The 25,642-nt window shown below is 44.7% G+C and overlaps 1 protein-coding gene across 1 annotated transcript in view; it reads left to right on the forward strand.

Moving 5' to 3' along the window:
• The first annotated feature begins 8,433 nt into the window (after positions 1–8,433).
• LOC144719537 (uncharacterized) overlaps positions 8,434–25,642 on the forward strand; it is a 38,625-nt gene continuing 21,416 nt past the window's right edge. The window contains exons 1-2 of the mRNA XM_078595549.1: positions 8,434–8,897; positions 25,286–25,390. Of these exons, the coding sequence (XP_078451675.1) occupies positions 25,294–25,390 (97 nt within the window). The 5' untranslated portion in view covers positions 8,434–8,897; positions 25,286–25,293. The remainder of the gene's footprint in view (positions 8,898–25,285; positions 25,391–25,642) is intronic.

Here is a 25,642-nt window from a genome sequence, read left to right on the forward strand (position 1 = left end):
CGACGGAGATTCGCGAAGACAGCGGTGTTTCGATCGCCTGTCTTGCTTTGAAAAAATAGACATTCCTACATTGTGGAAGTGAATTACGATGCAGCGTCTTTGTTGAAAAAAATATGATCGAGTGGTAGATTGGTAAAAAAGTGCGTTTTTTTTTTAATTATTAGAATAGATCTTGACTTAAAGCTTTCATGACTGCAGGAACTCATATTCTTTGGGTCTTTCGGTAAATTCACGTAGATAGGTTAAAATAAAATAACAAAAAACTACGACAAGCGATCGCTTGTGTTGTGATCGAAAACGTCGTTATTTTATTTGAACCTATCTATGTGACTTTACCGAAAGACTCAAGGAATATTATTAGAATAGCTTATAGATAATTGTGCATAACCCTTTGTCGTGCCACTGCTGAATGAGGGTCTCATACTGTGCTGATCATGAGGGTTGTTTGACCATACTTCACCATACTTTGTGATGCATGGTGGAGCCCAGGTCCAGTTCAGATATCACTTGCTACTTATGTTAGCTGTTAAGTGAATTGATTCACACGTCATAATTGATAAGAAAAAAAACAGTAATTAACACCTTTAAACACAGACAATCCTGATGATATTTGCCCACATTTAAATATAAATTTACGTGAAAATACTTCCCCTTTAATTAACAGTTATTTTTAACTCGCTCATAAGCTATGATATATATATATATTTAAATACTACTCGAAAGGAACATGGACAGCATATAAGATGTCCTTTTACCTTCACAACAAAAGCCGATGCTGAGAATCGAATTCATGCCTTTGTTTTTGCTAGAATTGACTTCTGCAAACCTGTGCCTTACTGGAGTGCCCAATAAATGTATTTTTTTAATCTGCAGTATGTACGAAACTCAGATACCCGGGTTTTAACAAGATCCACGATTTTCGAGCACATTGCTAATGTTTTATCATCCTTGCACTGGCTCCCGGTGGAATTCAGAAAAAATGTAAATGCTGCTACTAACCTACAATGTTCTAAATGGTCTTGCACCCCATGTCACCCCAGCGACCTGCCTTTTGTTTTTATGCACAAAGCTATTCCCATCCACATCAGGAAATCCGACTCTCGTGGTTATTTTAAGTCAAGCCTAAACACCTTTATTTTATGCAATGGATTTTCTTCCGGACTGATTTGATGGAGATCGTGACATTTTAACTAGTTTGTATACTGCAGTAGCTCGCGTGGATTCCACCGATAATTGCATATGTTTCTATTTAGTTTTTATCTTTCGTTTTATTTGATTTTGATTGGGTTTTACTGGTGTGTCAGTGTTTTATTTTTATGTCATATATTTTTTGACCTTTGATGTACATCGCTTTGAGATTCTCGTACCAATTTGAAAGGCGCTTTATAAAACCTAATTTCATGTTGGAAATGTATTTAACACGCCCCCTGCTGTTTAAATAATTCGCCTCCAGGTATATGCCAATCAAATGCTTATTCTATCTTCAAATAATATATTTAATCATGCCGAAAATAAGCACGTAGAAAAACACCTTCAAACAAATGACTGAAACCCACCACCTGCCATCTCCAGCTCTGGGTTCCATCCTACGTACAGATCCATGCCCTGCTTACAGATCACAATCAGAATCTTTATACTGGAGGAATCCGATGGGCTATAAAGCTATTTTCACAGTAGGTCCAGTAGGGGCAGGTCAGTAAAAACTTAATTTGGAGCTTTCGTGACTGCAGGAATTACTCTTTAGTTCTTTCGGTAAAGTCACGTATAAAGAGAAAATAATAAAGTAAGTAAATAAACATTTATTTTAAAATATATTTCTTTATTATTTTCTCTTTATATGTGACTTTACCGAAAGAACCAAAGAGCAGGTCAGTAAGTTTCAATACCCTTCTGTAAGACTGGAGACCTCACTCACAGTGACACGGACCCAAACACTGACAACACACAAGTCACCGAAGCTTAAGAGGAGATAGTGACACTCACAAATAAACGTCTTAGGAGAGGGAAATACACTTTATTTGTTTCCATATCTGTCACTCCTTGCATCTCATACGCTCTGTATCACTTTGTATCTTTGTGCCTCTGTATACTGTTTTGTAGGGAGGTCTTGTTAATGAATCTATTATTCGTTTTTTTAGGGATTTTATCGACACACCTCATAATCGGAATTGAGTTGCATTATACACGGGCACCAAAACCTAACTCGAGAGTATGTCTTTCAACTATTTATTCTATGAAGGAAATCACAATAACACTTTTCTTACAATGCAAACATTTAAAAAATCTGACCCAACAATGCAAAGAATGCAACGTCCACACGGAGGAGGCAAAGGTTAAGAGTTCACTTAAAAGTGGTTCTGTTTAGCCTCATCGCAAGTATCTTTCAGTATGGTGATTTATTTAACTTTTGATAGCTTCAGTTTCGAGCTCGTCAGGTTTGGTGAGATATTGAGATGATATTTTCAGTGCAAACAGTTTGCTCAGATTCCTTGTCGTTGATGTTGACAATGCACGATACTCAGCCGGACTGCACAAATATCTCTTGCCAAAGCAAAAGGCAATACAGGTAGTCCCCGACTTACGATGGTCCGACTTACGATATTTCCATCTTACGATGGCGATATCAAGTTCAAGTTCATGTATTAGGTATAGCCCTGTGAGCCATTCGGCTCTTGAATCGGGTGCAACCGCAACAAACAAAAACATGAACAAGAAAACATCTTAAAGTGACCATGTGACTAAGTGCAAACAGAAAATCCAAGAAAAGACAGCAAAATATTGCACAAAAAGCACCGTACACCAACGCTGTGTGCATAAATCCTAGTGAGATTATATGAAAATATTGTAAAATATTTTACATTTCGCGCCGGGATGTTCTGTACGCATCTCACACCTTGTGTGGTGATGCCTCTCACTCTCACCAGCGGTCGACAAAGTTAAGTGGTCACGGTGTTAGCTTGTGTATTTTTTTCTGTGTTTTTTGTGTTTCAGAATCTTGGTGAGTACAGTACAATATGATACGTTACGATACATTCAATGCATGAATGATACGTAGCTTTAGCGATTTCATTTTAGGGTTACCGCGATACGATACGTTCAATGCATGTTAAACCTTTTTTTAGCAGATAGGATTGTTTCCCGAAAAAACTTTCTATGAAATTGCAGTTCATATAGGTAGGCTAAGAATTTACCTTGTTTTTTACTTTAAAATGTACTGTGCAATACAGTATTGTAATTAATAAATACATACAGTATATAGTGTATGCAGTAAATTGCTCTGTTTTGCTAAATTATCACCATTCTTTAAGACTCCTGGGTAGACGAGGCCATCTTCGACTTACGATATTTTCGACTTACGATGGGGTCGTCGTAACGCATCTCCATCGTAAGTCGGGGACTACCTGGATTCATGTTTCGCGTGCTCGATTGGTTTACCAGGGTGCAACCCGGAGACGTCGGACAGTGAGTTGCGCGTCTGTCGAGGCTCATGCTCGCCGTTGTAATTCTCGGTGTCACGCACAAAGATGTCTCTGTTGCACTCGAACCATTTCTAGAATCGCAGCTGTGTCGTGGGCTTTCGAGGGATGACACATTCGTGTCATTTTATATTTAAATTGCTGGGCATAAAGTCAGTCACTCACAAATGAAAAGTTACTATAATATTTATCTGGCAAAAAGCTTTTTATAATGGTCCACTAATGGTGCAATGTCCAAAAATAATGCAAATAAATATAAAAATGGAAGGTATCATTAACTAAGCAGCCAATATTTGATGGACAGCAATTGAATTTTTTTTGAAAAACACAGGTTAATAGCCAACGAGCATCTCCTGAACAAGCCAACACGCCTCCTTTAACAAACTGACATACATCTTTAAGCATATTATTAAATATAATAATTTGCATTTCGTTCGCGTTTAAATACCTTGCATTGGAAAGCGCATTGCATTTCATCTCAACCATTTAATGCAGAGTTGTCGTGTATTCCTTTTTATGCCTAGGAGAATCTCTGATGACAGTTGTCCTTGTAAGATACAAGGGGATGCAGCACAAGCCTGTAAGTGGGCATTAGTCTGTCAGTCTGGGGCAATTTTGCTGTTGCTTTTTTTCAATGCACTTGTTTGCGAGTATATTTTTTATTGGTAAATTTGAACAATGACTCCAGCACACATGGCCTGCTGCTTTTCGAATAATGTCACAGGATCATCAATGTCCACTGTGATGCAGACAGTGCCTATTTATGTTAATACACCCTCAGTATTAACCAAGGTGATTGGGGCCTTTAACCACACAAATCTCTGCAACAAACAGCAAAACGTTGCTATTTGGCCATGTCACCAAAGTACAGATACGGTGCTTGAAGCATGCGCTTAAAACAATGCAAATTATTTGCTTCAACGCTCTACAGTTTTTCGTAATCATATCTGCAACGGTGAGCATAGAGACTGGACTCTACTCTGGGAATGTCGACTATGCACTGGTTCAGGGCTGCCAACAGACATGAACATTGCTCCATTATCTTTTGCATGGAAAGATATTTTCACTTTCACACTCAGCCCAGATATTTCTGAAAGGTTACTGCTGCTTCGATATATAAGGCCTAAATAAATTGGGGTCTGTGATCGGATTGCATTCAATTGCAAGACAGCCACAAGCAGTCAACCTCACTACCGAGTAGTGAAGCACATTGGGATAATCTTGATTTGAAGCTTTCGTGACTGCAGGAATCCATACTTTTTGGTTCTTTCGTGACTTTACCGAAATAACCAAAGAGTACACATTGGGACAAGTTTATTCGCATTCCCTCCTCTGTCCACCAAGCAGTATAATGGGGTTTCTGCACTTCGTTGATTGAAAGGGTTTCGTGCGGTGGGTAAAAGTGTGGATACACCGACCTCTTCCAACATGTCTGGTTAGCGTGGAAGAATAGAACAGATCTCCTTTAGAGCGCCCTCTATTGGAGGTCGTTCTGACAGCAAGCAATTGCAGGGTTGCACCTTTAGTCTTATACCTTAACTGAGAATCGAACTTAACAGTGTGTGGATTTAATTAGGCTGCCGTAGGTGCTACTAAAGGTTGGTGATGGAGGAGCCTAGGTTTTTAAGGGTGTGATTGACAGCTATTTGAATAAAGTAAATGGAATGACATGTATTTTTAAAAACTTTCCAACGTCAGTGGAAAGCTTTAATACATTAGTTATGACCATGTGTCCGTAACATTAACAGTGAGATGTGGAGAGGGGTCACGAAAACTCTCAAAAGAAATACCGTATACATATTATTGGGAAAGCCAGGAGGCGGATGGTGTTAGCTGCAGTAGCAGCAGCAGGTACAAATACGTAAATCACTTTATATGCCAACGTCCTCTGATTCCCTCCCTTTTGCAACTCATCATGGTGAAGTATGGTCAAATTCCACCCTCCCCTACCGCAAACATGCACGGCATAATTTAGGTTCCCATCCAGCAGTAGGTGTCAATTTTTTTTCCATGAGTTTTATATTGAAACAATTAACCTTGAGAATTACTTGCAATGGACCATGTGGCTTGCAAGGGTTGTTCATGTACACGTGTAATCCGTCTATAGCAATAGCATACTAATTCAAGAAGAGTACGTTCTCGTGTTAAGAAATGAACACTAAACATCACCGGAGATGAGTACATTAGAATGCAGGTGGGATTTCACCCTCATTGGTGGTCGTGGTGTTAATTCATTCGAAGTGGAGTTGACACCGCCACCACCACCACCAAGTATTACAAAACATCCCAATCGCATACATTTTGTAAATTATTTTAAAAATAAACATCCCATAATTCGAAGTGGAGTTACATAAAATTTGCGCACGCATTTACAACAATTGCGCGGTTGTGTTTATTCCTCGGCTTCGTGGGGGGTCAAATGTATTATTGTGATTACTGCGTATTTGGTTTTCCGCCCCCCCTCCCTCCCCACCCCTCCTTCCACTCCCCTCTCTCCCATCCCCTCCATCCCTCCCCTCCCTCCCCCCTCCCTCACTCACTCCCTCCCCCTCTCCCTCCCTTCCCTCCCCTCCCTCCCCACTCTCCCTCCCCCCTCCTCCCTCCCCTACCTTCCCTTCCCTCCCCTCCCTCCCCACTCTCCCTCCCCCCTCCTCCCTCCCTCGCCTACCTTCCCCTCCCTCCCTCCCTCCCCTCCCTCCCTCCCTCCCGCCCTCCCCTCCCTCCCCCCCGCCCTCCCCTCCCTCCCCCCCGCCCTCCCCTCCCTCCCCCTTTCAGTCTCCAACAGGCCGGGAACAGAACCCAGATCGCAGGGTTCAGAGCTTAGTGGAGGCGAACCTTTGCGCCATCACTGCGCCGCCTGCGCCCCCCCCCCGCCTCCTTTCAGGTTTATTTATTAGGTATAGCCCTGTGAGCCATTCGGCTCTTGAATCGGGTGCAACCGCAACAAACAAAAACATAAACAAGAAAACATCTTTAAGTGACTACGCGCAAACAGAAAAATCCAGGAAAAAACAGCAAAGTCTTCCAGAAAAAGCACCGAATATCAATGCTGTGTGCCAAAAATCCCAGTGGAGGGATGCAAGTCAAACAATAACAACCAGAAGACAATTTCGATGAAAGTTACCAGTCTAACTCTGTACTAACTAAAAACAAATATGGCTAAACCAAAAACGTTTTCGAAATCATCAAAATAAAGCTATAAAAGCAATTTAATCCTCCGTGTCTGCGTGGCGACCGCTTCTGCGCTGAGCTTACGAACCCGGTGAACCCGAGTTCGATTACCGCCCCAGAAACAATAAATCACTTGCGGGGGTTTAAAATGTTTGTGTTGGGGGGGGGGTTAAATCGCGTAACATTTACACGCATTTATATTTACGCGATATAACCCCAAAAAAAACTTTATTACGGGGGTATTTAAACCGGTCCTGGGCACTCCCCTAGGTAGACTTGGCCTTAAATGAGCACCTCTTGCGGTGTGTATCAGCTGTTGGGAGACAAAGGTGGCCGGGTGTGGTGGTGGTGGTCACCACCGTGTGCCCTGCCGGCCTTCATAGGGGCTCGCTAACAGGACTTGGCAGTGTTCACGTAGATTTGTGCAACATTGTATCGCTTAACCAATACGGACATCCTTTGACGTCGCTGTAATAGGCGGTACAGCAAGTAGGTTGTCGCCAGACTAGGTATATAATGGAGTTTGAGTATATGTATAGGGATTGTTTCATTTAAAATGAAAAATATATCCTGTATATATAAACATTCAAGAAGGGCTCTTGAAAAACATTGTGAGATATCAGGCTTTCCATCATCTTATCTTGGATTTTCAGCCATAACCAATCCACTGCTGGATAAATAAATAAAAACCTTGCCCAAGCCATCTCCCTGCCATGTAAAGTTCTCCCATGCCTCGTCTGCCACTCCGAAGTTGACAAGAAGGACATTAAAATTATTTTTGAGAAACCTTATCCCTTGTGGATTGCAAGGATATCATCGCTGAAGGTGCTCACATGGTCTACGAATTCTGATCGCATTGTCTCCAAGGTGCTTATTAAGTCTATGAGTTATAGGAGCCCGTTCACAATGGTTCACGCCAATGCGATCAATGAATTGTATCTGTATTCTTAGGTTTTGTCGGTAAAGTCACGTAGGTAAAAATAAAAATTATAGAAATAATAATAGAAAGTAAATAATAAATCACGACGTTTCGGAGGCAACACGTCGTGATTTATTATATTATTTCTATTATTTTTATTATTTATTTTCACCTACGTGACTTTACCGAAAAAACGTAAGAGTGAATCCTTGCAATCACGAAAGCTTCAAATTTAGAATTGCATCTGCCCCGTCTCTCCAACGCGCGCTCCTATACAGTCTACGAAATACAACGTCTCGGTCATACGGATACTTATGCGGTCTATGAATTACACATGCATTTCACAAAAGCGCCGTATCGTGTCATGTTTCAACCGGCTCCTTCACAAGCGCCCCAAATGCGGTCTACGAATTTGTAATTTGTATCAGCAGCCTCTCCCACAAAGCCGGGTTCATAATTTTGTGCGGGGTTTTCATGAGAGCCGTGTACAATGGCGCGTTCTATCGATCTCCATCGTGCCAGCCGTCTATGCAGTCTGCGGATTCCATCGTTGACGTCACAACTCTGCTTATGCTGTGTACCAATTCGAATGGAGCTCCGTGACAAAAGCTGCTTATGCGATCTACAAATTTTATCCGAGCCGGTCACGGAGCTACTTATCCGCTCTATACATTCTAGCGAGCTCCATCACAAAGCCGCTTAAGAGGTCTATCAATTCAGTCGGTGCGTCATCGCATGCTAATACGTGTTACGAATTCTAAAGGTGGGGGGTGGGGTGCAAGACCTATGTTGTGTGCGGATTCTACCGGCGACGTCACCCCTATGCGCATCCGTGGTAGTAATTCCAAAGGCATCCTGACAAAGGCGCGTATCCGCGCTACGAATTCCAAAGCCGCCGTCCCGGGCTTCTGCGTCTCCACCGAACCGCGCGCGATTTGCGAGGTCGCAACGCACGGCAACAACAACAACCAACAACAACAACAGCGACACCATTGAGCGACAACGCCAAACGATAAGAGAGCCGATTGTGCAAATAGCCTCGATGAAGATGTTAAAGATGCGCCCAAAGAACTAGCGGCCGTGGCTTCTTCCAAACAAGGAGACGGAGCCGACGGGCCTAGGCAGTCGAGCTCTGGATTTGCACGGCTATTGTGGAGCTGTTGATTGTTATTATTGTTGTTGTTTCGTGGTTGTGGCTTGAACGGGGAGGGGTGGTGGGAGGAGGAGGCGGCTCTGACAAGGAGTGCGGAGCCCGCATGGAGGCGGGAGCGAGGAGGGGAGCATCGCGGCTGGGAGCGCCCTCGGCGGAGAAGCTTCGCCTGGAGGGAGCGGTGAGGCGGAGATCGGGGACCGTGGGGGAGGTGGTGGTGGATGATGGGGGGAGGAGTGATGGTGGTGGATGATGGTGGTGGGAGTGACGGTGGTGGATGATGGTGGTGGTGGATGATGGGGGGAGGATGGTGGTGGTGGATGATGGGGGGAGAAGTGGTGGATGGTGGATGATAGTGGTGGGAGTGACGGTGGTGGTGGATGATGATGGTGGTGATGGTGGTGGTGATGGTGGTGGATGATGGTGGGAGTGCCGGTGGTGGTGGTGGATGATGATGGTGGTGGAGGATGGTGGGAGTGACGGTGGTGGTGGGAGAGAGGTTATGGTTATGTTGGTAGAGGTGATGATAAAGGTGATGGTTTGGGGGTGATGGGAGGCAGAGAGGTGATGATTTGGGTTGTGAATCATTGGGGGAGTGATGGTGATGATAACGGTGGTGGTGCCTGGGAAGTGATGGAGATGATTGCGGGTGAAAGCGGTATTTGGAGCGATTCTAATGCGGGAGGTGATAATGTTGATTATGGTGACAATTGTGGTTGATTGGGATGACCGGATGGTGGGGTTGATGGTGAAATTGGGAGTGATGATAATGATTGTGGTGCTAAATGAGGGTGGTGATGATGGAGGTGATGGGATCGGTGACGATGGGTGATGTTATGCTGATCATGAAAGTTATACTAATGTGATGGTGACAATTAGTGGTGTGATCGTGGGAGGGATCGTGTGGGAGCGATAAAGCTGATGGGGTTGATGGTGGTGATGGGGCTGGTGGTAGTGGTGAGAGTTGTATGTTGAATGTGAGAGTAATGATGGGTGAGGATGATGGAACTTTTTGGTGATGGGATGATGATGGGGCAAATGGGGAGGTGATAATAGAAGTGATGTTCATATATTAAGTTGTCAGGGTAATGGTGAATGTGGTGGAGGGGTAATGGAGAGCTATTTGTGGTGATGGTGATGATGGGGAGGTGATAGTGTTGATGATGATGGGATAATAATGGGAGATATGGAGTTGGTGACGATGATAGTGATGATGGTGAGGAATGTGATTTCTCATATTGGTGGTGGTGGGGGAGCACTTTTGGTAATGATGGGGATGATGATGGGGTTAGTGATAATTAATATGGAGGTGATTATAATGGTGATGTTTCTGGTGATGATAGACGAGGTGATGATAATGTGATGGTGGTAATGCGATGAGGGTTGTGATGAGCTTGGAAATGGTTGATGGCATGGGGTTGGAGGTCGCTATCGATGATCATCGTGATGATGATGATGACGACGGTGGTAATGGTTGAAGAGATAGTTGTGTTGGTGAGAGGGAGATGGTTTGCATGGCAAACTAAAACTAAACACATTTTACCTGGTAAGGCCCACTAAGCTATATAGCTCTTATTTAGAAGCGACCTGACCACAAATGATCGCTCAACGAAGTGGCTTATCATGTGGCAATTTATAGCAGCCAAATACTCCAAACGCATGTTTCTAAATATGGAGGGAAAAACCGGTGGACCCGGAGAAACATCCACGCGACCACGGGGAGAACGTGCAAACTCCAAATATACAAGCGTCAGGGTCGGGCCCCAGGTGGTAACTGGGCGGTGATAATTGAGGAAGTATTGATTGAGGTATTTTGGCGATGGTCATAATGTGAGAGATGGTGATAATGGCATTGAAGGAAATCATGATTATGGATTTAGTGGTGAGAGAGTTAATGAGAGGGTGATGTTGGAGAAGGCAGTGATGGAGTTTTCGGTGATGATGGGATTGGATGCAAATGGTGATGGAGTTGATGATGAAGAAGGTCATGGTGGGGTGGTGCTGATAACGATGAGGAGGAACATGGTGATGATTAGGGTGGTGATATTAGTTATTATGGCAGTGCTGATGGAGGAGATAACGGTGGTGGTAAAATAAAATTGTGCTTGTGATAGTGTTGATGATGGTAGAGGGGGTAGCGGAGGTAATGTTTGAGGGGTGATGATTTGTATACCCTACCACAAGCAGCATTGATACAATCACCACTACTTATGTCTACTCACTACCAAAAACAACATAAACCTTTTCACCTGACTCCATCCCTCATTGAAGTCCAGGCTTAAAACCTTCCCTTTCATCTCCGTCTTTAATTAGTTACGTTCCAACAACATCACCTTCTGCGTTCTTATCCCTCCACCATCACCCTTTCTCCGAGCGTGTCACTCACAATGTACAGCTTTACCACACATACCACTCATACAACCACCTCCATTAACACTGCTACTACCACCAACATTGCTACTAATGTCACCATTACAGCCACCAACAATAGCACTGCATCACCCCTATACTACCACAGCCACCAACAATATTACCTCCCCAACTGAATAGCTACTCGGCCACCCACACCACCACAAGTACCATCATCAACACCACTGCCACCTGAAACTACCAAGACTAACAATGTCGGTTCAGTGCAGTGCCAAAGCAAATACATATTCAATGACTGCCATTTGTGCATGTATAGTACAGTACCGTGTATTCTATCGTCTTCCTGTGGGGTGGAATGATCTTCTCTTTGTTTCCATAGTGCTATATTTCGAAGGCTCTAATATTAACACCCCCCCTCCTCTCTCCTTCATATTATTATTCACATTGGCCATAATTGCATGTCTCTGTGGTTTTATATATATAAACACACAAACATAAATAAGGGGAGTGGTAGTGTAGTAATTACCACAATCGGTGGTGAATATCTGAACCAGTTCTGGGCCCTCCCCTCGACCAACTCAGCTTTAGTTGAGTACCCCGTTGCGGTGTATAAACATCACCGCTGAGGAGACAAAAGCAGCCGGACTTAATACGAGGCACACCAGCTTTCATAGGTGCCCGCTAACAACACTTTACACAAAATCTCCAAAAAAGCGATATTTTGGTATTTGTACAGTATTTATATATTGTTCATCCTCTTCACTAACCCTCAGTGTATATACTGTAGCATGTATTGTTATAAGAATATGTGTTTACATATACACAGTGGTGCAATAGTTTGTGCACAAACTTACAATTCCAGTCAACCAAGTTCAATTCCTCACTGTGATGCTCAACAACCAGCTGGCTTAGGGAACCTGAAGCTGGCCTAGACCTCCGCTAGATCAAATTAGCCTAAAATGAATGCCCGGTGCATTGTGTTCACATCAGCAATGGGGAGACAAAGGCAGCTAGCAGCCATGATGCTGGTGCCACCTACCCTTTAGGTGCTGTGACAGTTGTATTAGGTGCTCGCTAACATCTCTGGCCCTAACAGTATATCATGCTTAACTGGGGTGGTCTCCGTATATACTGGTAGGAACCTCCTGGTTACACCAGCCCACAGGGGATTATTGTGTCCGTCCGTCGTGCATCCAAAAATGGGAGGGGTGGGGCTTGGTGGAGAGGAGAGCGTGGGGAGGGGCTGGGTTGGGAGGGGCTGGGTGGGGAGGGGAGGGTGGGGCTGGGTGGGAGGGGTGGGGCTGGGTGGGGGGTGGGAGGGGTGGGGCTGGGTGGGGAGGGGCTGGTCACCCCGTGGTGCCCTTATAAAACTCAACGTTTAACCTACTCACGCCGGCTTGTGTCCGCCCTCACAGTCCGCCATATTTGCGGAATACACCACGCCGCCGTTGACCCTGGCCATTGACCGAGCAACCCAACGTTCCTACCAGCTCCCTCCACAGGAATGTGTTGTATATACCTTCATTAACAATTATTTACAGTCCTTTGTCAATCAACTGTTGGATGAAGGCCCTCGATGCCATGTAGGTCATGGGGGTTGTTTGACATAAATCGTAATGCTGTTCATTGCAGCTTGGTGAAGGGTGGGGGGGATGTCGCCCACCATTGGTTCAGATATTGCACGTCAATGACGTTAGCTGTGGTGGCCGGGAATCGAAATCAGGTCGCCAGGGTCATAGCACAGTGCAGGAAGCCACCATCACTCCACCACTCCTCCCATTTCTTCCACATAGCTTGGACATAACTGCATGGTTAAGTGATACCCGTAAAACAATATGCCCTTTACAGTGTGCGTGTTATATATGTATGCAAGGCACACCTATACAGACTGGTGTTTTCTACTACCATGGCAAGTCGATGGCATTTGTGGGTTGGATTCACACCTCTTTCTCTAGCAATGCTATTATCAAATCAATGCCTACATTAAATTGTCTTGGTTGTCGTGCACTGCTGTTATGTCAAATTAAAAATAATCCATAATTGTTTGATTGTATACTCTGTTCACAATTTTTTTATAACAGTTCGTCGCTGTTTTGATCACTGCTGGGTTTGGATTCGACAGTGGGATTCCTGCTCAACTGCCTATTAATTTGTGCTGGGGGAGATTACTGTAATTTCTATAGTACACCGTCCCGCTGTAAAGTGGACGTTAATGGTGACCCTCTGTGACATTAACATTCTTGAGAGCATGCCGTTGAGTGCCGCCTATTTCATAGCTCAATGCATAAATTGGAAAAATATTAGCTTTGCACACATGAATCGTAAATTACGTGAATTGTGAAGCGAGCACATAAAATCCAGCTATGCATCAGAGACCAGGAGTGGCACATTTGTTCAGTGGCTTTGCAAATAAGTAAAAATGTTTAGATATTAGCCCCTGCCATAGAAATATGGAATTTGCACCACTGCATTTTCACCACCAGTGTAAATTAGTGATACCCAAACATATCATATTTTAGCATGTGGATACTATTATGTAATTATCTACATAAATTTCGAGTAGCTGTTTGGCTTTAACTCTATTGCACTTGATTCAATGATGTTCTTCGTTCACTAATATTTAGCATGAGGCTTACAGCTGATTACAAATTTAGGCCCAGCCTGCCCGATGACAAGAAACAAATCAACCTTAGATTCAATTATTGAGGACCAACAAAAAATTATATTTGATTTGTCTATGAAAAGCCTTGACTTAATTGTTTTTGTGGCAAATGTCAGCAATCAAGATCTTCTATAATGGCATTGGATTGTATCTGTCGGTGAGTTTGTGATGGTCTGTTCATATTTGATAAGTGAACTGCACTGTCTCTTTAATGAAATTCCATTGGCTTGCTTATGTTTCAGTTGTGATGGAGCAATGACCGTGACAGGATAAATTGCTTTAAAAGATGTGAGATGGACCAATCAATAAGTCCGATCCTTGATTTAAAAACAAGTAGTTACATGTCTGTAATCCATAAACTTCTAGATTGGTTTGGGATGAGAACGATTATAATGATAGCGGTGTATTTGATGCTCGACTGCAGGGCAGTGATGTGCTTGTTGTTTGTAGTGAGCCATGCTTAGAGGGTTTGAGTATTATATATCCTCATATGTTGTGTGTTTCTTCCACGAATATTGTTGTTTATTTCCAGAATGATACCAAAAATGAAATCTCCTAAACATCCAAAGCAGAATCCCTTTAAAAAGTCTGAAGACTGAACATTTCCTGAGTAAACAAATGACAGCATTATTATTATTAGGCATATTCATTTAAAAAGATATATTTAAATGGCATTGCATTGAATGTCATTTCAATGATCTTAAGTATTTTTGTGATGTGGGAAGAAATTGGGTGCCTGGAGAAAAATCCACACACGAGAACACTTGAAACTGTGCACGCATTGGTTGGAAACCTATTTGCTATATCGCTGTTGGCAAGCGCCAACAAATGGCTGGGTCATGGCGCTCCCTAGGTGCCCACCAGCCAACGCACTGGGTTTCATATCAACCGCTGCCTAAAGGAACACCGTTAAACATTGGTTTGCTTCCACAGTGCTGGCAGGCTCATTGCTGCTGTGCAACCCCATGCTCGGAGCCGAACAGAGCTGAATTAAATGAAATTACTAGTTTATTATGGGGTGGGGAAAGGCTATCCAGTCAACAGTGACCAAGGCTGAGACTGGTAAACTCGTTGCACATGGAAAAGGTTTTTTTTTAAGCCCTCTAGGTCAACTCCTCCTTCAAACTCAGCATTTCAGCCATGTTGGCTCAGTGCCTTGACATGAACAATGACTCCCAGAGAGACACCCGCCCCAGAGTTTGAACCTAGGGCCTCCAATATTCTGGCTCCGTGCCTAGATGCAGGCACCAGCTGCCTTAAAGAGAGGAAGCTAGCCTTAGGGCTTCAACCCAGAAGCTGTGTTGTCTCAGTGCCCTGGCAACGGCAATAGCGACGTGAAGAGGGAGTGAAACACCCAGCCATGGGGCTTGAACCCAAGGCCTCAGAGGTGTTGGCTTAGTGCCCTAACGAGAGCATTATCTCTTGACAGAGAGACCCAGCCTCAGAGTTTAAACCAAGGCTTCAGAAGAACTGCTGTCTGATTTATATAATATAGGCATCAGCCCGTGTCGTGTTTTCAGAGCACAGTTTTGTACGGTGAACATTAAAAACTCGGCATAGTTTTTCACAAATAGCGTGGAAAGCATTTGTGGCAATGTAAAGTTTAAAGGAAGGGTGCTCGTATAAAGACATGAGGGCACTGACAGCAATAACAGTAAAGTGAAATTCCTATCACTTTTTCATTGGAAGCTACACAAGTTTCACTTCTTCATACTCAATTCAGCTGAGTTCAACCTCTCAATAAAATCGGTTCTTACAGGATTTATAATCCCAGGTGGATGGACATGGGGGTCAGGATTTATAATGTTCACATAGATAAGTTCTACATTTAATCCGCTATCGGTGTTAACCACCACTTCAACCAAAATAATCATTAAACGTTTCTCCTACAAAAGCCTCACTGAGCCATGAATTTGTTTTTAATGAGGATTATTTGTGGGATATTTGTCCAATTCCTATTTTTAACACTTTCTGACTAATGTTGAAAGTGTTGATGTTTTAGCTGTGCTTGTCTACCTTTCTGTTAAATATGCAGGAGGGCACAATATTGATTGTAAATATAATCCAGTACAAACATAAATTTCGTATGAAGTTGTGTTGATTTTAGGGACTTGGCCTCTATAAAATCGGCCAAATTGATCAAAGCGTTACCTAAAACCTGGCTACAAAAACCAGTACTGAATGGATTCACTTGGGCGTTTGCACCATAATGGCTGAGGCGCATGCACCTCCTTGCTGCCTCCATTCCCGATCACATGTTATGTCATCATGCGATGTCATACGCCGCGTGATGTTATCTCCTTGTGCGGCTTGAAACATAACGTCAATGTTCAATTAAGTATTTTCATCGCGAGTGCATTTTGGAAAGATTTACAGAATCTATGCATACTTTTTTTCCTTATTCTAGTATCCTTTTCATGGCGTGAAAAATCTAGACCTAACAGAGGGGAACACTTAAGCTTCACTACACAGGCATTTCATTGTAACAATCAAAACATACTTGCTGCACTGCCACTGCATTAAGGTGCCACTTCATCACGTAGCAGATGTGTGCCTCACATCATCGTAATGGATTGAATCCTGGTATGATCACCAACCCCTCCAAACTACTGGATTAAGAGAGTGTGGCATGTTGGGATTGACATCCCGTCCTGTAAATTGATTATGGAAATGTTTAAGCTTCCGATTCACCCCAGTGGACACTCACTTGACAAGTAGTTGATCGGTGTTGCTGTTTCCTTCTCTTTTCTTTATTTATTTCAATCAAATGAATATTCTTCGTCTCCACTCCCCCCCCCCAAAAAAAAATTGATAATGCCAATAGTAATATTGGCATTATCATGCAAGATGATGAATTCCATGCGGAACTCTTGTAGCCAGAGAACGGACCCAAAGGATCATGTCACCGAGCTACTTCTGAATTCACACTTTGGTATGTCTCTATCCACACCAAGAGCAGACTTAAATATGCCCTGCAAGAAGTGGTCATTGTTATTTCAACATACTGATTTTTTTAAATCTCAGAGCTGAAATAAGAATAAGTAAGTGACAAACCATCATGTAAATATTATGTTTTTTGTGTGTAGTCATTGGTGACCAGGTTGAAACTATCGCTAATACTTAAGAATTTGGTTTAATCATGATCCAAATGCAGCTACTCAGCAGTGCTGGCTTCGTGCCCTGATAGAGTGGTATAGCTCCTGAACCACCCAGCCACCACTATGCTACTGTTTGCTTCTGCCAGCTGGCCAGCTTAAAAACGCACGACTGCTGCCACCACCGCTGTGCCGTCCGTTGCACAACTCTTACCCTGTGATGCAGCTCCCTGATAGTGCCTCAAGCCTGGACTATCCCTTGCCCCCTCAGTCCGAGGGTCATGTCACCCAGGTGTGCACACTCGCCCCCACGGGTAGCACAAGAATGTCAAGGCTTTTAAGCGCGCGTGGTGGTGGTGGCTTCGTTACAGTCTTCCGGTTTCATGGCTGTACCGGAGGAATTTCCATCTGGTACAGATACAACGGGAGGCTGATCGATGTCCAGGTGCGGTCGAGGGATGGCTCCTTATTGGTCAACCTTGTTATGTATGCTGATGATCTGGTGATTGCTGCTCACTCAGAGGAGGAGTTGAAGGTGCTGCTGCTGAACCTGGAGTGTGCCACTAAGAGATATGGGGTCTTACTATCAGTCCCACCAGCACTAAGCACCTGCCTGGGTATTTTGTGCTACCAAACACTCCACCCTTCAGCTCCCCATTGGTGATGGAGCAGTTGTGGAGAGAGTGGAGAGTTTCTCATACCTGGGCAGTGTGCTTCTGACAAGCTCCGGTTTGACAGCATAGGTCTCACTCCGAATCATTCGGGCGGCATTATCTTTTCATCGGCTGTGCAATGCTGTGTGAAAGCTACCTGGTTTGTCACTCCGCATGAAGCTTTGGGTCTTCTCGTCCACAGCCATGCCCTCCCTTCTCTATGCTTGTGTACGACATCTGCGCCAGTTAGAAAGGCTGGCATGCCCACGATTCAGGCTGGCATGTCCACGATTCATCCTGGGTTTAACCAGGCTGGATTGTGTGAGGAGCTCACAAGTCCTTGAAAGATGTGGACATTTTCCCATCAGTGAGCGCCTCTGACAGGCAAGGCTGCATTGGCTGGGTCGTGTAGCCCGCATGCCCAGCCACCACATCCCCAAGCAGCTTCTGTTTGGCTGCATAGAGGGGTCTAAACGGGCACGAAATGGGATAAAGAAAAGATGTCCTGATGCTGTACGGGAGGATGTGGAGCTGAGTGGACTTGCCGACGACTGGTATCAGCGATGTCAAGATCGGCCTCTATGGAGGAGGTTCGTGAGGGACGCTACTGGGCAGTTTGAGGCAGTCACCCTCCAGCAGCAACGGTGGGCAGAGGAGCGACGCTCACAACAACAAGCGGATCGCCGGGTGGCTAAAATGCAGCAAGTTGGTGCATCTACCAGTCATCTCAGTCAGCCAACCCATGGTACCTGGGTCTCTCCCGAGACCTCCTGTCAGCAAGCCTTTGACACTTTACGTGGCCTAAATTTGCACCTGGCCTGGCATCGGCGCCGTGGTGATGTCACTGTCACTTAGTGGTGAATGCCGGGTATTGGTATTGTTGGCTTCGGTGCACACTCGCCCTTTCTGAACCAGTACCTCTTTTCTATTGTAAAACCAAGCCAGGCCAGGGTAGTGCCAATCCAGCCCAGTGTAGCTTAGGAGTCGCCATGTTTTTACACTGCAGAAAGCAAGCTGTGACATCAGTCATGCATAGTGAATGGACCAATGGACCATTCGCCGTGGCCCTATCCTTGTCCATGATATTTGCCCTGATCTAGATTGTGATATCTTCGGAGGTCAGCAAATCGTGGTCTGGTTCTGGCTCAGCCCCTCACAAGTGGATAAACCACTCGTACATTCAGGGCCCCATGCTGGCTCAGCTTGGATGTGTCAGTGGAAAAGGGATGTGGGAGAATGGGTTGACTGGTGAAGAATTAGACAGGGACGCTGATCCAGTATCGCTGCTTCTGTGGTGATGATAATGACGCCTATAACACAACTATGTTGATCCTGTAAAAGGCAATAAAGAAAGTACGTTTCTAACCATATGTCCGTGTAATTTGAGTGTTCTTTATTATTTTTTAATCCAGGAAAATCTTAGATTATCAAGGCTTATTTTCAGGAGAGTTCTGCACTAGTATGTTTGGCCAATTACATTTTAAGGAGTGTTTTGGTGTGTGGGAGCAATTAGAATTTGTGAAGAACCTAGACACACGAGATTATAACACTCAAAGGTTCTGCAAAGTCGGGTGTATGAACCCATGTACCATACTGCCAACTCATGGCCACCTCACTGATGGCCACCTTGCAGCCCAGTGACTTTGGGAGTGGCACATATCCACGTGATCCCTCAACCCTTCTCTCCAAGTTATTGTGTTTCAGGCGTGTGCCACCTGGTAGTTATCTGTGGGTTTCCTCTGGATACTCGGGTTTCCTTCCACACATCCACACAAAAATTTCATTTAAACAGGGAGCTGGGAAAAGATCCCACTTTGGGACATTCCGCGAAAAAAGCACTTGAAAACGTGGTGAAAATTTGTATATTTTTTAGTTAAAAGTGAAATCATGTAAAAGCAGAAAGTCATCACATGCCTATTGGTCATCCTGTGGTGAGATTGTTCGCCTGCCATTTGTAATAGACTGACGGTGTCGTCTCATCCTTGAACCATCATGCTACAGGTCCACATCACGCCTCTTTCACTTCTCTTTCTGCTTCTCCCCTCACGCTGCTCCACTTTGGAATTCCTCCCCATCACTACTTTTCTCAAGTTCTTATAACCTCGCTCAATTAAATTTAACGTATTCACTCTTATGTATTACAACTTTTTAATCGTCCTGTTTGTTGCTTTCAGCTTGGCATATTAGGCTTGTACTTAGCAACTGTGATTTATATTTTTAAAAATGTAATTTCCGGCATTTGCTCAGAGCCGCCCGTGGAGAAGATTGCCGCCCCTAGAGCTCGTTGAATAACAGGCAATGAAACCCAGGCGGTAAGGATGGTGGCAGTGGCTGTGTCCCCTCCTGGGGACCGGGTCATTCGGCCAATCCCACGCAGAAGACAGCCCAGGGAGGCACCGAGCTCCCTCCCAGCAATAGAACATCCTTTGTGTCCGCAGAGAGGGCAGGCGTGAAATCGTTATGGTGATGGGTCGATCATTTACCGTGGTTCGTTTGTACGAGAGGGTCCCATTGTGAACGTATGTGCTGTTGCATGTACAGAGCAAAATTAATTGCGGATTAAAAAAATATGCTTATGTGTGCTTTATGTAAGTTTGAGTTGAGTACTGTACATTTAAAAGCTAATAGTTTTTATTATGAGCTTTGGGCAACATTCTTTTCCATTGGTGTTCATGAGCAAGGAATGAAAATTCCACATTCCTGGCACAGGCTGGTTATCCAGCACTGTAGCGGCAAGCGGTTGGTGGATCGCCCAAATGTTGCGAATCTCCCTCGGGCATCAAGGTGCCATTCCCTGGCTTGCCAAGGCAAAGCAATACAGCACAAATGTGGACTCCATCTGTTCAATCTGTATGGGATGGTGTTTCCCTCCTCGCACATGTGTCTTTTCTCTTGGTGCTCCGGTTTTCTCCTACATGTAAACACTCATGAATTGGACGATAACGCCTTAATATATAGAGGACTGCAGAGCTTGGCCAATTGTTGGCACTGGCTCAATGCATCGCTGCTCTCCTGCTTGTCTGTGGTCCATCACGCCTCCTCTGGGTTTGCCTCTCTCTATGAGAGTGAGTAAATACTGTGGGCATTACAAGTTGAAATTATTCTTATTAAAGGGTCGGTCTGTACATAGGAGATTCACTGACAATGTGGTCGTTAATTTTATCGGCTGTAGAAGTGTGATGAGCACAGTTATCCCTCTATTTGGATTGGAGCACATGAAATTCCGGTTGTGAGTCATATCATAATGTAATTACATATTACACTTTACAGTGTATAATACATGTGTTTATATAATTGTTTACGATTATCTGTACATTATTTACACAAATAATAAACACCCAATCCACCAGAATGCGCCCAATCTCATACAATCTCAGAAACTAATCGGGGTTGTCTGGACAATGCTTTGGTGAGTGACCATAATGGATAAAACAGGTTTCATAGGCTGCTGCAGCTATATATTTTGGTTAGCAGAGGCCAATGCAGCAAAATCCAATATTGGTCAGTACTTCTATGCTGCCACGTTAATACTTCCCATCTTCACCAACCTGCATTAACCAGCGCAGTGAAATATGGTCAAATAAGCCTGACGACCCACATGGATTGGGGTGGCTGTCATCCAGCAGTGGATTGACAGAGGGCTGTTTAATGCACAATTTCACATGCGCATACGCTGCATCTACAGATCGTGGAGCATACAATGTAATATGGCTTGAATGTTGATCACACACACACAAGACAAAGATCCCCCGTATAGCCTAAACAGACTTTTGGGGCATGCTGTTCGTGAGCATCTATGAAGGCCAACACGGTACACGAGGGGATGGGAGGCCAGCACCATGCCCGAATGCCTTTGTCTCCCCAGTGGTGATGATAGGGAATCATGGTAGCAAGATGTGAACTACTTCGCCTAGTTTACAGGAAGGTTTGGATTTGATCACGACCCTAACGCTTGTATAGATGGAGTTTGCATGTTGTTCACGTGGTCGTGTGGAAATTTTTTCTGTTTTTCCCTCCACATTTAGAAACATTTTTTGAGTGTTTGGCTGCTATATATCCACTTGATAAGCCACTTCGTTGAGCTATCATTTGTGGCTAGGTTGCTTCTGAAAAAGAGCTAAGTAGCTCATTGGACCATACCTGGTAAAATAAAAAATAGTTTACAGTTAGGTACTCATTTTGAGGCTGAGTCGACCTAGGGGAGGCCCAGGACCGATTTAGATAATCATAACTGGTGTTGGTTATGAGCGGGATTCGAACTTGGTTTACTGGGTTCGTAGCATAGCGTGGTAACCGCTACCCTACCACTCCCCACAATCACACACACCCCTCCCCCCACACACGCATGTTTAATTAGGCATTCCTGGCTGGCCTTTATGGCCAGGAAGTAGCTCAGTTGGTGGAACAGCAGGGCTCCCAATCATGAGGTCATGAGTTCAAATCCCGGTCAGGGTTGACTCAGCCCCATCATCTTAATCATGCCATCTCCATTCCTTGGGGGGTCACTAAAATGAGCACCATCTGGCGGGGCTGCACTGCTTGGCAAAGAGGCTTTTATTACGTCGAGGAGGTAATGGTACCAGCCACGAAAATGTAGAATTTCCACCACTGGCTTCGGACCAATGAAGATGGATGAGTGTGCCTCGGGTTCATTGATTGAGCCAGTGGGCGCTGGTTTTTGTTGACGGGTTTTATTTACACATGAATGTGTAAATACGAAACCAATCCACGTTCGTTAAATAAAATGAATCCAAACGTTGCATATAACAATACGTATATGTATTTTATAAATGCAAATTACATGTAATATACTTTATCCTAGAACATAAACATGGTGTAGTCCTTCAATTTGTATGTACTATATGTGTTGTACGTATCATATTGAACTTCTTTCGCACTGTATGTAGCTCTTTCGCACCGTACGTAGCCAACCGTGCTAATCAGAGGTGCAGGGCAGAGGTCGCAAACGGGTTTCGATTCCTTACCCGTACCCGGCCGCACCAGGGTCGCAAATGGGTACCCGTTCCCTACCCGTACCCGTACCCTACCCGAAATGAGTGACAAACGGTTACTCACCAGTGACTCACGGCCTACCCGTACCCATACCCGGCCGCACCAGGTTCGCAAACGGGTACCCGTACCCGTACCTGGCCGGGTACGGGTAGCCGGGTATCGGGTACGGGTATCGGGTACCCGGTTGCGACCTCTAGTGCAGGGTAAGGACAGCAAACCCTAACGGGGATGTCTTGCTCAAGCAACTGCTGACGGAAGGGCCTACACTAGAGGGAGTTCTACAGGGTCCTCTACAGGGTGTTTTGGTCTACACTACCACGCTGACCAGTGCCTCGGAAGAGGTGGGCGTATCCACACTTTACCCGACTATGCTCCCTACCAGTCAACTAACTGCAGAGCGCACCCCTTTATACTGCTGGGTAGACAAGAGGCGGGAGGGGAGGGATTAAATAAACTTCCCAATTGCTTCAACTGCCTCACCGAGAATTCAAACCTGCAACCTCTGAATTGCAAGTCCAGTGTGCGCTAACTAGGGCTGAACGATTTGGGGAAAATATCTAATTGCGATTTTTCTGATAGATATTGCCATTGTGATAAATGTTTTTTTAAAGTCAAGCTCCAGTTCAATATTCACTGTGTAATAGATTTAAAACATGTGATGGAGCATTACCACATGATACCATCAAAATGTGAACTGCTCGAAATATTCTTATGCAAGGATGAGAACTTAAAAGATATGAATTGCTTCCAACATGTATTTATTAAAATGTTTTAATTGAAATAGAACAATCAAACATAGAACAATTGTTAATTTAAATAAAAAAAAAGTTATAATAATACAAAATAAAACAATTCCAATAAGAAAGTAATAGGACTTTTCAAATCACTAAAAATGGCAACCTTTGCGATTTGATAATCGCATTGTTTCAAATTGCGATTTCGATTTCAAATCGATTTATTGTTCAGCCCTAGCGCTAACCATTACACCACGGCAGCATCACAGTTAGAACATGCGATACAGATTGCTTCAACAAGACAGCAAGAGCGAGATGACAAACAATTTAACCAAGCATCAGGGCGGTGAATCGGTACGTGCCTTGTAAATGCAGTATACACATTGAATATATGTCCAGTGTGAAAAAACAAATCATCCGGAATGCATCCAAGCTCATCATAGTGTAATGAGCGACTTCCGCGACACGTCGTGTACAGGGTACTTCTTTTATTTCTCACACTGGGCACAACACAGGCCAACCTTATTCTTCTCACTCGGAGTACAAAACTTAGATATTAACGTCTCTACTGGCTACACACAGCCGATCATTCGGCGTGGTCCCACCGCCCTCACTCGGCTACGCCGCTGGCTGGCGGCGTAACGATGATGGCGATGGAACCCCCGCAGGAGATCTTCCACTTGACCGGACGACGGAGAGAGATGTCGGCGAGCAGCGACGCAGCCAGGACCCAAGAATCCACACACGAACCCCGAGCCCTGGGTCCGCTCCCCCTTATGTCCCCCCAGGCGTGGCTAGGCCCCGCCTCCGGCCACGCCCTCTCGTGGAACCTTCGAGCAGCTCCCCGGAGTATCTCGGCTAACCCCACCTGTTACCTTTGCCCCAGATACCTCTCCTTCTCTGATTGGTTGTTACTTTAACCGTGTCTGTACCTGTGCTTCCCTTTCCCGGCCAGCAGATGTCACCATGTCATTACAATAGCTTGGAAGTTAAGCAAGGCTGAGCGCGAATTGTACTTGGATGGGTGACCACCATGCACAAAAAGGTTCATCATAGGGATGTGGGACTAAGTTATGGGCAGGAGAGTGTAGGTGCAGAAAAATCCATTGTTTTATCGTACTCTTATGTTCCCACGTCCATGCTCCCTGCCTTTGCCAGCCACCACTAATCGGCGTGGTGAAGTATGGTCAAATAACCTTCACGACCCACGTGGCATTCATAGGCCCTCGTCTAGGAGTGGAGTGACAAAGTGGCTGTACATCTATTTATTTCTAATATTTAATAGACACATGAAGACGTTACGTTTTAGCTACCGTGTTGGCAGTGGTGTTGAAGCACAGGTTGCAAACACTGTACCAGTGTCATTACTAACACTGCCTTATAGCTGAAACATACACAGCACAATCAGCTATAGTTTCAGGTCGAGTAGTTTTTTTCATAGGAGCGTTTTACACATTTACGTAGACACATACAAACACAAACCACCACAAAGTCAGGTTTTTCCTGAAGCAGGTCTTATTGTGTTTATTAATCAAATCTCACACTGGGGGAAACGTGAGCATAATAGGCGCTCACTAACATTAGCCCACGTACCGGATCTGTAACCCGGCCGACGGGGTTTAACTGGTGTAATGATACGTGTGGGTGTGTACACACATGTACGTGCTTGCGTTGCGTGTATGTTCTTGAGCGGGAGTATAGCGGTCACCGCACTGTGCTATGAACCCAGCAACCTGAGTTCAATGCCCGCTCACGGCCAACACCAGTGACGATTATCTGAACCAGTGCTGATTCTCCCCTAGGTCGACTCAGCCTCACATGAGTATATCGTGCGGTGTGTCAACATCTCCACAAGGGAGACAAAGGCGGTCGGGCGTGATGCTGCCCACCCACCCCCTCATGTACTGTGCCGTCCTTCATAGGTGCTCGCTACCAGCATTTGTCCCAACAATCTGTTAAGGTTATACGGGGGGAGCGGATCTTTGTCTTTGTGTTTTTGCGGGCTTTGTGCTCACGCATCTATTGCTCTCGCCCTCGCACAGGTGTGACGATGTCAGAAATGGAGGAACACTACGGCGGAGACATGGACGGAGAGACGTGGGAGGGGGCGAGCGTCATCCGCGCCGCACAGCGAGCGGGATATGCGAGTGAGTCACGGTGGAAAGGCAATACGCCTCTAATCTAGAACTCCGCAGGCCAGATTTGGTGGATTGTGCAGGCTTTATTAAACTTAAAAAAATGTGTTTTCCCACTTCTGAGCCCCCACCCTCCTCAATTACAATGAGACACTGGAAGAGGAACACGTTTATTTCAAAACATTAACATGTTAATTCTATCTTTGAAAAGTTTATAAAAGTAAGTGAGCTCCAATGGCTGGACGTGTCGCTGGCAGGAAAGAT

The sequence above is a fragment of the Lampetra planeri genome, chromosome 6 (genome assembly GCF_965212315.1).
Source record: "Lampetra planeri chromosome 6, kcLamPlan1.2.h2, whole genome shotgun sequence".
NCBI classification, from domain to species: Eukaryota; Metazoa; Chordata; class Hyperoartia; order Petromyzontiformes; family Petromyzontidae; genus Lampetra; species Lampetra planeri.